General features: G+C 48.6%; 1 protein-coding gene across 2 annotated transcripts in view; it reads left to right on the top strand.

Annotated features, from left to right (window-relative positions):
- The first annotated feature begins 298 nt into the window (after positions 1 to 298).
- Positions 299 to 15,712, top strand: part of Kcnd3 (potassium voltage-gated channel subfamily D member 3) — a 234,014-nt gene continuing 218,600 nt past the window's right edge. For both annotated transcript variants that reach the window (XM_070006306.1, XM_070006305.1), the window contains exons 1-2: positions 299 to 501; positions 7,592 to 8,766. In XM_070006306.1, coding sequence (XP_069862407.1) covers positions 7,661 to 8,766 — 1,106 coding nt within the window. In that variant the 5' untranslated portion in view covers positions 299 to 501; positions 7,592 to 7,660. The remainder of the gene's footprint in view (positions 502 to 7,591; positions 8,767 to 15,712) is intronic.

Here is a 15,712-nt window from a genome sequence, read left to right as displayed (position 1 = left end):
GGGGCCGCTTGGCCGGCGGGGATCGGCAGGGAGCCGAGGGCGCAGCCTCGCCGCCTCCCTCGGACTCCCCTCTCCGCCCCGCCCGCGCCGCGCCCCCGCCGCCTCCCCGGGAGAGGGACCTCGGAGAGGCAACCCGCGGCCGGCCCGGCTCCGCCAACAGCGGGGGCAGCGATCGAGCCGGCGAGGGAGCCCGCGAGCGGAGCGGCGAGGCGGGGAAGGGACGCGCAGCCCAGCCGGGGCTGGAGCCACGGCGGCAGCGGCAGTGGCGGCGGGGGAGGGTGGGCCCCAAGGACCGACGGACGCACGAACCGACCGAGCGAGGGAGGGAGCGAGCGAGACTTCGCCGGCGAGAAGGAGCCGCCCGAGCGGCGGCGGCTAGGCGCTTCCCCGCGCCGCTGGGCGCTCGGTGCCTCGGCGGGCCCCCCGGCTCCCCGCCGGCCGCAGCTTCCTCGCGCGCGCGCGGGGCGCGGGGCGCGGGGCCTGGGGCTTGCTTCGCCGCAGGTAAGAGGGACGCGACCGAAGCCTTCTGGAGCTAGCAAGTGCGAGGAGCGCGGCTCCCACGCCTGTTGCTCCAGCTGCCCACGCGGCACCCTCCCACTCCCGCACCCGGGTGGGTGGGCGCTGGGGCGCCGGAAGGATTGGGGGTGGGGCCGGTGCCTTGGGGGAGCAGGCAGCCTGCCTGGGGGCGTTGGTTCCCTGGGCTGTTAGAGCCACCTTCGGGCAGTGAAGAGCTGCGAGGTTTGGGGGTGGGGGTGTGAACCTCTGCCCTCTTTCCATTGGCCTATCTTCCATCAGGGGTGCTAGAAGCGGCGCCCCGGGGATCTGGCTGCAGGTGGCGAAGGCTTGTTGGGTCTGTGCTCTTTGTGAGTGGAGAAGGAGAGAAATGGCTGAGAGTGAAAGCTGAAAGCGGTTTGGGGCGCTTCTCAAAGTTCTCCGGCCCGCGAGCCTGCGGTGTGCCTCCCAGGGGTTGGGGGGCCGTCTATTCGGTCTGCCAGCTCTGGGCAAGGTCTCTCGGTGACCGAGCGGTGGCAGCCCTAGGGAAAAGGTTCCAAAGACCCGCTTCAGGAGGTGCTTACACTGGGGATGGGGAACTGATGGGTCTGGGCAATAAAGTTACCTGGAATCAACTCTATTCCTGTACTTGTTTAATACAGGCATTTGAGTCAGGACCAGGATGTTCTGCTTTTATCCCCGGCAGCCCGATAAGTCAGCAACAGGCTGAGGTTCCAGACCTCGAATCTTAAACCAAAGAGAAGGCTTGATGTGTTTCTTAAGAGACAGCGCCTGAACTTTTTTGGGGTCTTAGGTTTGTAAGATCTGTTTGTAGCACTGGATATGTGTGGCTGTAGTTTGCATGGGTGTAGGTGATGCTTACATTCCTAACTCGTTTACTGTTACTCCAAGAGAGCCTGGATGTTTAATCGCTGTAGATGGGACACACACCGATTCAATTCAATTCAATGTGTACATTCCCCATACGGACACATGTGGGCAAATGGAAAGGAATTGATGTATTTACTTTTCCTTGTCTCTACTTGAATGCAACAAGATGCAAATATACAAAGGACCCCCAAAGGAAGAAAGATCAGTGGCGTGTGTGTGTGAGTGTGTGCATGCGTGCATGTGTGGAGGAGGCTGGAGGGAAAAAAAGGAGCAAGAGAAAGAGAGAGTTCAGGAAAGTGCTCTGTTCCAACCTAAGAGTGGCACTGCAGAGAGGATGGCTGTCCCAAGCATGTGCCCCCAAAATCACCAGCTTGCTTCACCCTGTCATACCTTCTTATCCAAGTCCTCTGGACATGGGGAAAACATCCTCCACACACATCTTGCACACTTTCCCTTGTCCCCTCACTCTGAGCCAAGGTATTGATTTAAGATTATGAAAAATAAGTTTCTAGGAACTCTCCACTGAGGTCATTGAAGGGCAGACCTTGATGATGTGACAGTTTTGTAGCTTTGAAGATTAGGTGTCAAATCCCAGGACAGACTGTCTGTTCACTCTGTCCAATCCATTCTGTCCATTTTTTGGTCTTCTACTTCTAAAACAGAAGCTATTCAATGGAGCAGCTGAGGTGGGTTTTTTTTTTTTGTTTTTGTTGTTGTTGTTGTTGAGCAAGATGAACATGGTCCCCTTCCCAAGATTTTTCAATTTTGTCATTTTCTGAATTTACCTGTTTTAAACATCTCTTCCCCAGCCCTCCTCCAACCCCCAAATCTTTCTCACTATCATACACTTCTGCCAAAAAACAAAAATAGCTTCAGATTTTTCATTTGTAAAGCGTCCACGTCCTAATAAAACCTTGGCATTTGAGGCATGTGCAGTGCCATTGGCTGGAAATGGGGCCGCCAGGAAGTGTTGGTGCTATCAGAGTGAGCACTGCAGTGTGAGCCATGGAGAAGCCCTGCTTTATTTGGGGGGGGGGTCCGGTCATGGGGCCTGAACTCTGGGCCTGGGCGCTGTCCCTCAGCTCTTCAGCTCAAGGCTAGCGCTCTACCACTTGAGCCACAGCACCAATTCCGGCTTTTTTTTTTTTGCTTATGTGGTGCTGAGGAATCGAACCCAGGGCCTCGAGCATGCAAGGCAAGCGCTTTACCACTGAGCCACCTTCCCAGCCAGGAGAAGCCCTGCTTAAGCGAGGACATGCCTAGGAGTTGTGCAGTGGGTATAGCTGGCTTAGCCTTGGGTATGGTATGGTGTGGGGTACTTGTCAACCTTTTCTAACATATGTGTACATATTCACATATGTATCCACGTGTATGTACACATGTATAAACATGTACCCAGAAAGTCATTGCTGTAAATGTACAAAGAAGTAATTACTTCCCTATTGGTAACTGTTACCAGGAGGATAGATTCGGAGCATGTCCAAGCTGTAGCAAGAGCCTTGTACTTGCTTGTCCTTCTTTAGGAAGGTTATCCTGAATTAATTAATGGAGTAAATGTTTGGCCTTAGGACCACAGACAAGATAGAGTCGTGATTATGCCTTCTCCTGAACTCTCAACTATTCATCTGAAAGTAGTTTGTAAGATACCTGTGGCCCTTGGAAAAGAGGACATGGTAAGGGGTGGGGCTCAGCCTGGCCAGTGCCTCACATTGAGGCTGTGCAATCAGGTGGACCCACACTATGAAAATGGCAAGGGAATGGCATTGTCCTAACAGGGTGCAGAGCCATGGGTCTGGCCAGGCAGAGTTCCACAGGATGCCTCTTGTATATTCCTGACTCTTTGCCACTTGACCACCTCCCCCCTACACACACACACACACACACACACACACACACACACACACACACACACACACACACAAACTTCTATGTCTCTGAGCTCTATGATAGGATAAAGCCAGGAAAGGTCAAAGGCCCGGGGCCCAGGGTGTGTATCCTGTCTCCCTTTACTGTCTTGGAGGCCAACCAGGGGTTTGGTGAGTAGACCAAGCCTCAGATTGCTTTGGGTTCCAAGTGACGCAGGTTGTGTGCCCTGTTCTGGGCACCCGCCTCATCAGGAATTCCCAGAACTCCCTCTGCTGAGATGAGGCTCAGGCTAATTGCATCCCCACAGCAACAAGCCCAGATGCTCTACTTCCCGCTTTACATGGGCAGCTGTCATGCAGCAGTCTCTGTGAAGCCTGAGCTATTGCTTCAATGTCTTGGAGCCAGTGGAATTGGGGATTATTTGAACTAAAGGGGCCTCTCGTCCCATTCTTTCATTTTGCAGATGAGAATACTGTGGCCTAGACAGCCAAACGCTTCTTTTCCAAGTTCAGGATACAACTGAAACTGAAAGGGAAGGCTTGCCAAACCCTTGCTCTCTGCTGCTTGGGGAAGTTGGAGACAGAGTCTCTGTACCCTGCCTCTTGTGTGGGGAATGTCAGCATTTGGCTGCACCTAGGTCAAGAAAGCCATTTGGCCATGAGCTGCTCAATGACTCTTTGAAAATTGTCACCATGTATATCCATGGGACTTAGCCAATTGGAGAAAACTTTCTGATTTTCAGTCTGTAACCTATAACCTATAAGAAGAAAAGTCATAGGATTTTTGTGGAGATGAATTAAGCATTATATGTAAAAGTGCCTAAGAGAGTGCCCAGAACATTATCAGGCTCATTAACTGAGTCAGAGTTAGAGTCATGTGTGACCAGTGTGTAGCTCATGAGCTTGGTCACAATACTCTTTGGCAAGCTAGCCACATATTGTTGAGACTGGAAAGAAAGCCTCCTGGTCCAAAGAGAGCATGATTTGTGAGAGTGAATTTCTTGCAGGATCACACAATATGCAAGAGAGGCTTCTGCTTCTTCCTGTCGGTGGTGTGTGGGTTACCCATTGTCATGGATGAGCGACCCCACTCTTTTTCTAGCTCTCTCAGTTCCTGTAATCAAGAGCTCATCAGGCCCGTGCTGTTTTTCTATTCTCTGAGTGGGGACACTGATAGGAAATCCCATTGTCATTCCTAGTGTCATCTGTATATCTGAATCAGCCTTCCTTTACTAGGGAGTGGAGGAACTTGTAAAAATTCCCTTTAGTGTGCAGGTAGAGAAACTAAGGCAGAAAGCTCCTTGAAGACACTTGACTGAAGCTTTGGATTCTCTGTCTTAAGAGTTCACTGTCTGTTTGTAGAGAGAATGCTCAATGACATCCCCTGAGATGTATTAGCAGAGGATAAAGTAGAATCAATGGAACACACATAACATCAGTAAAATAGGGTTTCTAGCTTGAACACCTACTCATACACTGCACTATGCTACCCACTAGACTGAGGTGAAAAATTTGAGGACCATGGCCATTTTACTTAAAGAGCTTAGTGAGGAATGGGCAGAGGCGGAGAGTAACCTGGCTGTACTCGACTCCACGTTAAGACTGCCTGGGTTTAAATCTCCCTGCCTACTTATTAATTCTTTCTACAATCATTAAAACTCTTTATCTTTCATCTTCTTCATCTACAAAATGAGGACCCATAATGGCATCTACCTTGTAAGGATTTGGGTGAGGCGAGTTGGATGGAAATGGTCATGGAAGCATGTCATGTCATGACCAATATCACTCTGTAAACCACTTGGAGTGGAATCCCTGCTATACAATTTAAAGCTTAGAGATTCATAGGCTGCAATGCCTCCTTAAGCCTAGGGTTTTCTTTCTTTTCCTTTTCTATTCTTTTCTTTTTTCTTTCTTTCTTTCTTTCTTTTTTCTTTTGTTCTTTTTTTTTTTTTTTACCAGTCCTGGGGCTTGGACTCAGGGCCTGGGCACTGTCCCTGAGCCTTCTGTGCTCAAGGCTAGTACTCTACCACTTGAGCCACAGTGCCCTTTTGGGCTTTTTCTGAGTGCTTTATTGGAGATACGAGTCTCATGGACTTTTCTGCCCAGGCTGGCTTCAAACTGTGATCCTTAGATCTCAGCATCCTAAGTAGCTAGGATTCGAGACATGAGGCAGTGGTTCCCAACTTAGCCTAGGGTTTTCTTATCCATGAAATGGGAGACATAATAAATTATTCTTCCTATAATTGCTATGAGGGTCAAGTAAGATAGCTTGTAGAGATCTTGAGTGAATAGAGTTGATTATTGTCAGCCATGATTGTTACAGAGACAAGTATAAAGTATCTGGAATCTTGTCTAGAGTGTAGTGGTTGCTAGAGCAGAGAGATAAACAAGGTGCTGAGAGCCCAAAGGAAGAAGAGAGGGGGCTGGGAAGGTGGCTCAATGGTAGAGTGCTTACCTTGCATGCCTGAGGCCCTGGGTTCTATTCCTCAGCACCACGTAAGCAAAAAGAAAAAAAGCCAGAAGTGGTGCTGTGGCTCAAGTGGTAGAGACTAGCCTTGAGCTGAAGAGCTGAGGGACAGCGCCCAGGCCCAGAGTTTAGGCCCCACGACCGGACCCCCCCCAAAAAAAAGGGAAGAAGCGAGTCTCACAGTGGATAGGAGATATATCACAGAGGGGATGAACAGGTAAGATTCAATAGGCAGAGTAAGAGGGTCAACAGAGGAGGGATGACCCAAAGACAGACAAGCAGGGTCTGTTCATGAGCCAGTCTATGCTCTTGTTGCTGGAGGTTAGGCTGGGCCCATGGACTCTCAATCTAGAATGTTAAGCCAGGATCTATTTGTGGAGATGCTGTGATTTGGGGCCAAGAAATTTGGATTTTATTTTATAGGCTCTGGGGTAAAACACAAGTCCAGTGGCAGCTGAGAAGCAAGAGAAACCAGAGGCGCTGGAAACAGGAACAGGTGAAGCAGTGTTCCAAGACTTTGTATAACAGGCAGAGAAAAAAAAAGGAAAAAAAGGAAAACAACTCCAAGATTCTCCTCTGCCTCATTTATTTAAACACAGAGTCAAACCAAGTGAATGCCAACAGGATCCAAATAATTCTGAGTTAGGAGTTGTTCTGCGTGATGAGTTTAGGATTATGGAGACGAGTGTGCCAACCCCAAACAATTTCCCATCGCTGTTACGTGTGTTTCTGTGTCACCACATGTCTTCCCACAGATGGTATACATTTGGGGATTGCAGAGTCATTTCACTATCGTCTTGAAAAAGCCAGATTTGGGGAGGTAAATCTGTTTCCCAAAGCCAAATATAGTTCTCCACACCACTGTCCTTTCCATCCAGGCAGGTGATGAAGAAATGTGGTTTTCAGAGCTGTGGATGAAGGGACAGGGTGACCCAGCTTGGGAGGGATTTCAAAGGGTACGGGAGGGGCCAGGTGAGAGAGGCTGGCATGGGAAGGAATACTGTTATATAACTAGAGGGAACTCTGGGTGCTGGGCAGATGGAGAAAAGAGGCGAGAATCAAGGGAAGGCAATGAATGTGGATCAAGTTTCTCTGGGGAGAGGAAGGGACAATGTATGGAATGTATGTGGACCCAAGAATTCAAAAAGTCCTTGTGAGTAAGAGACCCAACCCAGCCTCCTATCCTTCCCCATGTATTTCCATCATGGCTGAGGAGGACTGATTGGATATTGGGTTGTTAGGACCAAGGATGGAGTGAAGTATCCCAAAGAGTAGCATTCTGCCAAAGAAAGCCTTCTCCATGGGAATTGGGGTCAATGGTCACTCTAGCTGCAGAGAATTTTCCAGAAGAGGGGCAGCCCCACAATCCTTCTTTAGGGGAGGACTAGAATGGATGTATTTACCCGATCTCCCTCATCTACACCCCCATCCCTGATTACCCTGGTGGATGAAGAGTAAAATAAAAATTAGCATGTTTATCCCACTTTTAAATTCATTTAATGAGAACTCATTTACCCTCTCCCAATTTAAATTCGTAATAAACGCCATAACCTTTCAGAGCTGATTATCACCCTCGTCTTCCCACATCTTCCTGTTCGAGAGACTTTCCCTCCAAATGCTCTGGAGCCCTCTTGGAACCTGACAATTTGTCAGGCCTTCAGCAACAGCTGGTGATCCCGCCTTGCTGCTCCAGCCCCCTGCTAAGTGCTCTCCCTATGCAGAAGGAGAGGTATCCAGCTCTTAGCTGTGTGGAGGTTTGGGCTCTCTTACTTCCCCTGGGAGACTTGCTGGGCCACTCATCAGTGACCCCTTCCTGAGGTCCCTGCTGACTCCAAGCCGGAACTTAGCCCTTTTTCTGCTCTCTCCCGTCCAACAGGGGGCTGCCGAACAAACTCCAAGCTGGTGTCCCAAGTGAGCAGTCGCGCACCCAAGAACTGGAGTCACCATGGCCGCAGGAGTTGCAGCCTGGCTGCCCTTTGCCAGGGCTGCAGCCATCGGATGGATGCCCGTAGCCAACTGCCCCATGCCCTTAGCCCCGGCGGATAAGAACAAGCGGCAGGATGAACTGATCGTGCTCAACGTGAGCGGACGACGGTTCCAGACGTGGAGGACCACGCTGGAGCGCTATCCGGACACGCTGCTGGGCAGCACGGAGAAGGAGTTCTTCTTCAACGAGGACACCAAAGAATACTTCTTTGACCGGGACCCAGAAGTGTTCCGCTGCGTACTCAACTTCTACCGCACGGGGAAGCTGCATTACCCGCGCTACGAGTGCATCTCGGCCTACGACGACGAGCTGGCCTTCTACGGCATCCTCCCCGAGATCATCGGAGACTGCTGCTACGAGGAGTACAAAGACCGCAAGCGGGAGAATGCCGAGCGCCTCATGGACGACAACGACTCTGAGAACAACCAGGAGTCCATGCCCTCGCTCAGCTTCCGCCAGACCATGTGGCGGGCCTTCGAGAACCCGCACACCAGCACCCTGGCGCTGGTCTTCTATTACGTGACCGGCTTCTTCATCGCCGTCTCAGTCATCACCAACGTGGTGGAGACGGTGCCCTGTGGCACCGTCCCGGGGAGCAAGGAGCTGCCCTGCGGAGAGCGCTACTCCGTGGCGTTCTTCTGCCTGGACACGGCCTGCGTCATGATCTTCACCGTGGAGTACCTGCTGCGGCTCTTCGCGGCGCCCAGCCGCTACCGCTTCATCCGCAGCGTCATGAGCATCATCGACGTGGTGGCCATCATGCCCTATTACATCGGCCTGGTCATGGCCAACAACGAGGATGTGTCCGGGGCCTTCGTCACGCTCCGGGTCTTCCGCGTCTTCAGGATCTTCAAGTTCTCGCGCCACTCCCAGGGCCTGCGCATCCTGGGCTACACCTTGAAGAGCTGCGCCTCGGAACTTGGCTTCCTCCTCTTCTCCCTCACCATGGCCATCATCATCTTCGCCACTGTGATGTTTTATGCCGAGAAGGGTTCCTCTGCCAGCAAGTTCACGAGCATCCCAGCTTCTTTTTGGTACACCATTGTCACCATGACCACCCTGGGGTAAGTGAGTACCGGTGCGCACTGGACAGGGTGGAGGTGGGTGGAACCATGAAACGTTGGATGGCGACATGAATGAGGATCGCTTTGGCAAGAAGAGTCCCTCCTTCAGGGAGTGACAGCATCAGGAGCAGAAAGCACTTGCATGATTTGTTTGGTGGGGGGCAGGGGGGTGGTTTGCTCTGAGTTGATTCTAGGATGGGCATATATTTTATAAAGAGTAGGAAATGAAGCCACCATTTCTTTTCCCAGCTATGCACTGTGTATGTGTGTGTGTGTGTGTGTGTGTGTGTGTGTGTGTGTGTGTGTGTGTGTGTGTGTGTGTGTGTGTGATGGTGACTGCATTCTTTTGTGCATCTGTCAAGGAGATAATGGTGCAGTGGGTGTGGAGGAAGAGGTCTGTGAGAAGCTTGGTGAATGGTGTAAGGAAACACCGAGATCACTTTCCTGTAGTATATGTGTATATATGTAGGCTGTTTCCTCTTTTGCCTAACTTTTCTCCTCTGCTGCCTTAGATGCTCATGGTTCAGTGGTTCTGATTAGACTTTCTCTAAGTGACACTGGCTGAACTCAGATTTTCTTCAAATTGAGGCATCTCTTTTCTTCTATTTTCCCCCTCAGTTAAAAAAAAAAGCAGCAGTTTTGATTTCTCAGATTGAGTCGGTAATGGAATGACCCGACCCACCTGCATGTCTATGAGATGGTCTGAATGAATGGATTGTGTGGTCAAACAGAAGCAGCAATATCATCCGGAGAGGGACAGGTGCTGAGGAGGTCTCCGGGACTCTGCCTTCTCCAGCTCTCTGAGTTATCTTCTTCATTGAGGTCACAAAATGTATTCATGGTGATGGGCTGTGCAGCTTTCCATCAGGGGAAGGGGCTCAGAAAGGAGATTGTGGTCTTCACCCTAACAGGATTAGAGCCAATAAAAAAAAAGCAAGTTTATAGAGACATAGATTTCATAGGGGTTTCTGCTTTAGCCGTTGGAAGCCACTGAGGCTAATGCAAAATCCCTCCACAATTCATATGCCGACTCTATATTTGCTTAGGCCAGGAAGCATTATATTGCTGATGGAGAATTCATGAAGCTTTTTATTTGGTCTTTGACAATTCAGGTGGTGGTATCCTGGTGATTTGATTTTTCCTGGCTGAAACCCTGTGGTGAAGGTGGTGTCCGTTTTTCCATAGCTCTGTGTATGTGCTTATTGGAAATGACTGAGCAGGTGAGGGGGGCCTTTTAAGCTGATTACATTTGTCATTCTACCATGGGAGGGAAAGGGAACAGCAAGAGAAAGAGCAGGAAGGGTGTCACTGTCCATTTGAGAAGACCACATTTGATCGATTTGAGCATTTCTTTTATCTCTCACTGGGTGATGAAAGCTATCTTTCCTTTTCCTCCTACACACTTGCACACACACAAACACATACATGCACACAAACATCTGTGCACACATGTATAATTCTTCAAATAGCTGCTCTCCCAGAGAAGATAAGAATAGCTATTTGACTTTGTTCTCAAGTGATAAGTGTGAGCTTTATCCATAGTGGGATATTTAGAAATAAAATGGGTTAAAGAGTTGACTGGACCTTTGTCCCTTTGACCCTGACCATCCTTTCCCCTTTCTGAAGGGGACTTCATTCATGACCAGAAACCCCATCCCAGTACCCAGCACACTTCTGAGGTGGGTAACTACCAGGTGCCTCTTAGGGCATTCAGGATAGCAGAGGGAGAGACATGGATGGGAATATACACAGGGCAGATTGATGGGTGTCAGAGTTAAAACGAGATTGTTCCAGCGGAGATCAATGGAAACTTCATTGGCCCGCTGCCTATTACTTTTTATTATTAGTATAACAGCATATGGGTGTCTACTATGTGTCAGCAGTGTCTAAGTACTTTGCATATATTATCTCTAGGTCTTCACAGCAACCTAGTAGGTAGGAAAAGTTTTATAGCCTTAGATAGATACGGAAGGTGAGGCTAGAGAGGTTAAGTAAGTTTCCATTGACAGAGAGCTGAGTTTGAAACGCCACACTGGCTGCTCTCAGGGCCTTTCCTCCTTTCATTCCATTGCTCCCTACTCCATCAGGGCGCCTAGGTAGAAATCAGAATTTTAGTGTTATTACTTTTTTAGATGTCCTCAGAGTGTTACATTCTATTCTAGTCATAGTACTCGTCTAGAATATAACTACCCAGTGACTTCTGTATGCCAGGCACTGTACTAGGCACACAGAGACTCTGTAAATCAAGCTTTCTTCTAGGCGGTTTATTGGGCTGCCTTAGAAATTAATGCTTGCTTCAGTAGAAACATCCAGAATTTTGCTGCTTCAAAGGAGACTGATCTCCTTTGGCATGCATCCTGTAGATCAAGGAATAAATGAAATATCGGGGAGGGGGAAAATAGGTTTGGCCTCACATCTCCTTTTGGCAAGGGGGTGAGGAAGCAGGAAGACTGCCAAGGTGTGAAGGCAAAGAGAAAGAGGAGGATGCTTGTGTTGGGGAGAATGTGGTTCCTCTGACTTTAAGCCCTGTGGACTTCTCAGCCCACACCTGATGATGGAATTTGTTTCTTCTTTCCCATGCATGATGAAAAATGTCTGACTTCTGGGAGGAGAACCAAATGGACAAGAACGGACCTTGAGTCATATCATCCTTAAACTCAGATAAATTATGAGAAAGAAGGCTCCATCCTGGCTGCTATAGCTCAGGGCTGGTTCAGGCTGCTTTGACTGGAGTCAAAAGTTGGCACCATTTCCAGGCTCACTTACTTGACTATACATAGCAGGTGCTTGGCAAAATTCTTTTTAATGGATAGGTCAGTGAAGAGAGGGCACCATCTCCATTTGCCTGACCTGATACTCTTCTCAGTCCCTTCTAGACCTACCTGTGATCTCTTGTGGGAGGAAGGGGTAGAGTCAGAGTTTGGGCCTATAGAGCCTGCATCACCACCCTAACCCTGTTGCTCTGTCCCAGCCCTGGTCCTTCTTTACTGGCATCTTCTTACCCCTTCTGGAGACCCTCACTGGCTCCACTCTGGAAAACCTCTCCTCTTTCCAGCCTGTTTCTGTCCTAACCACCACAAGCCGATCTTTTCCTTTCTCTACACCAACATCTAAGTCCCAAATGTCCATGGAATAACAAGAACCAACACCCACCCATAGTCCAATTGCTTCCTAACAGACACCTCCTTCTTCCATCTCTGACCCTGCCTGCCTCACTCCTTATCCAAGCTTTCATTCTTCAGTCTGGAGAAACCCAGTCTTCAGCTCCTTTGCAGAAGCTGACAGTCTGATAGGCGGCCCCGTGTGAGAAAAGGCATTTGCTCCTCCTGACTCTGGTTGCCATCTCTGTCCATTTTCCTAGTACCTCACTCATGAGTTACTAGGTGGCCTCTAGGGAAGGATCTCTTGAAGCCAAATATCACCATTTATTTCATATACCAAAATACCTTAACAATGACCACTCAAACTTCCACCAAGGCTTGAAGACAGGGTTTCTTCCAGCCTCTTATGCTTGTGGGGAAGACCCCTAAGCTGTACCCAGGCTTCCCTCGTGCTCCCTGGACAGTTGAGTTCCCAAATGCACCATTCCAGGATTAATTTCGGTGCTCATAATTGATGCTATAAATAAAATAAATCCCCAATTATCTCAGTTAATGGAAGGAAGGGATAACATAGAACAATATTAAATAAGACCAACATAACTGGTTTGGGAATGTATTATATGATATAAACTTTTTTTGAAGCAGATTCCAGTTCTTAAATTTTCTTGGCTTTGCTTGACATCACAAAGGATCTGGAGCAGACCTTGGGGTAGCTCAGTGGGGACTAGGGATAGGGGGAGTATGGGAAAGGAAAGCCTTGTGAGCAAGCATCCATGAGGGCTGCAGGCCTGCATGGGATGAGATGCTCTTGGATGCCTCAGGGACAAGGAATTGGGCTTGGGAGAGGAGCCGATCTGCTTTTGTCCTGATGAGGTGGCCTGCTGCCACTGGTTGGCTCAGTTATGTAATTGAGATCGGCAGCCTATCTGTCACCCCATGCTCAGAGATGAGAGAGCTTTTGACAGTGTCCAAAAATCACTTTAACGAAAACAGAATCGATTTTTACTTCTTCCAGGCACGAAGCAGCCTCCAGGTGATTTGCATTTCCCTTTAAAACACAGTCCTGGAAGGGGGCCTGCCTGGGGCTCCAGGAGACTGAGAGAGTCAGCTTGGGAGATGGGGATAGGAAGATTATGGATTGGGGATCCTTGATCAGCCCTGGAGAGGAGCCTCTCTCAGATCTGTTTTTGTTAACCCTTGAAGTCCCAGAGTTTGGTGTGCACCCTCATCTACTGCTACCAGGGCCCACCAGCCCTCCTCCCATTGCTCAGTGACTCAGCCTGGACATTAGCTAATCATACCAGTTAAGTGAGGGTAGGTCCCTGCACAGGGGACTGATTGCAAGATGCTCCCTAAAAACAAATTTCAAAGTCTTTTCTTTGTTAACATTTCTTAACTGACCATTCTCCGGTGCTGAAATTCCCAAGAGAAAGTGCAGGTTTGCATCCTCAGCATTTATTGAGTGCTTACTGTGTGCCAGGCATGAAACATAAACACAATGGATGTCTAGCAGTCCAGTATATAATGAATCAAATGGGACTCATTTCCCTTCCTGTGAACTTGAATACTTCTTGTTAGAGATGACCCTTCTTTTCCGCTGGGTCTTACTGACTCGAATCATTGTCTCAGTTTAACCCACATCATCTGTTCCCAGAGACTTCCCTGACCTTCCAGGAGCTGGGGGCCCTTTTCTTGCTTCCTATTACAGTTGTGTATTCTTTCATCTTGTCTTTGCCACATTTTATTAATTCCAGCTGCTTGTGTATCTTTCCTGCTGGGATGTGAGGTCATCAAGGGCAGGCCCTTTGTAAGATATGTGTCTAGCACAGAGCCCAATACATAGTGGGCCTCAGGACCTATTTGTTCAACAAAATTGTTTTGTGTCACGGTTTGTCTTGCTCCAACTTTCCCACTTGACAGTTATCTTCTGACCATGTGACAGTGCTATCCAGATGTTAGCTCTGCTGGTGAGCAGGGCGGAGGTGGGAAGGGCAAGCCAAATAATATGTGATGACTCAGATTTACAAAGGGCTTTTTGCCAGAGATATTTGCATCAGACTTTTGCACTGTTTGAGGTTGCATGACCATACTCTCCTCCAGACTCCAGGATGGAGCAAAAAAAGGGAGTCATGGGAAAACTTCATACTCAATGATCTATTTCATAAATGTTTATTGAGTGTCCATTATGCACTGGGAATATAGCAGTGAGAGAATGGTCTGTGCATGGGGTTGCCATTTTTAGCAAGCAGGAATAGTAAATAGATAAACAAATAGATAATATCAGGTATCAAACAAAATATGATGTGACAGGGAATAGGGAGTTTGGGGGGGGACAGGTATGGCAAGGGGGAATTTGTTTTATGTTAGGAGATCAAGAAGGGCCTTCCAAATAAGTTGATACTGAGCAGAGACCTGGAGGGAGATGAATAGCATGGGGAACAAGCATTTTAGTCAGAGAGAACAGCAAATGCAAAGGTCATCCATCAGGCAGGAAGGGCCTTTGTGCTGTTCTTGGACAAGAGAGAAGGTCCTAATGGTTGAGCTATACAAGAAAGTGAAATAAAGTACCAGGAACAAGGCCAGCAGGGTAGGTAATGGGGAAACCGTTTATGCAGGTGCTTCATGACCATGATATGGACTTTGCCTTTTACTTTTACCTGGTGTGAGAAGCCACTGGAGGGTTTTGAGCTGCTACCTTAATTTTCAAAGCATCCTGAGTAGTAGAGGAATGGGTACAGGTTAGTGTTACATTGCTGGGGAGAAGCCATCATGAGAATCTGGAGGAAAGGATGGTGGCTAGGATGGAAGGTAGGGGCAGTAGAGATTGGAGAAATCAGGAGTTCTACATATATTTGGAGGTAGAGGTTATATTTGGAAGTAGGAAGCTTTCTCAGTAAGCATCTCAGAGTAAGCATGCTGCTGGCTGTGAGCAGGAAGCAACCACACCTGTATAGAACTTTCCTTTCAACCCAGGCTATAGTTTCAGAGCACATGGCAAGATGCTGGGCCTATGCCCACAGCCTTGAGAACCATCTTGGCTCAAACAGAGGTTATGAGAGCCACTTCAACAAGGGTGGGACATCGGGCTTCAGGGGTGCAGAAAAGGGAAAAGTTAGTTCATACCAATGGGTGTTTCAGGCTGGAGACATCACATTGGATTAGTCTTCTCAACGGGAGATTCAAATCACTGAAATATTTGGAAAGGGATTTCCAGGGTAGTGGCTCCTTCCACAGCTGTCTTCTAGAATGTCTCCAGATCAATCTCCACCTCTCCGCTCAAGGTTTTGTTTGTGTTTCCCTCTTTAAACACACCACAAATACAAACATGACTCTTCCTGAGGAGCAGCAATTATTCTGCCTCAAAATAGTGTAAATACAAAGCAGCAGGCCTTCCCTCTCCCTAGCAGGGGGTAGAGCCCCTCAGTCACTGCGCAAGTGTTTTTATTTCCCTCATCCAAGAGGAAGTGGCTTTCTGGGTGCATGCAGGAGTCTGGTCTAATCTCTGTCAGAGCTGGTAGTCAGGAAGGGCCCAGTATCCCTCGTGCCTCTGGCCTTGGTAAGGCAGAGTAACTCTCTTGCCTTGTCCTTGGGCAAGTGACCCTGCACGTAGCCAACCATTACCAGAAAGCTATCACTCTCCTGAAGACTCATCTTACATGAACATATGCATGTCCATCTCCAGGTAATGTCCAAGTCTTGGCATTTCTTTTCTGGAAAGTAGAGACTTTCCCCTAGCGATCCATTTTGAAAGATATGCAGAGTACTAACTTCAGACAAACTTCTAAGGAGGACTTCATTGGGGCAAGAAGGAAGGGGGTACCACTTACTTTTAGGCATCTCACGTT

This window comes from Dipodomys merriami, unplaced genomic scaffold (genome assembly GCF_024711535.1).
Source record: "Dipodomys merriami isolate MVZ:Mamm:240054 unplaced genomic scaffold, mDipMer1.0.p SCAF_7, whole genome shotgun sequence".
NCBI lineage: Eukaryota > Metazoa > Chordata > Mammalia > Rodentia > Heteromyidae > Dipodomys > Dipodomys merriami.
Note: the sequence above shows the minus strand (reverse complement) of the source record. Positions and strands in the feature narration are given on the sequence as shown.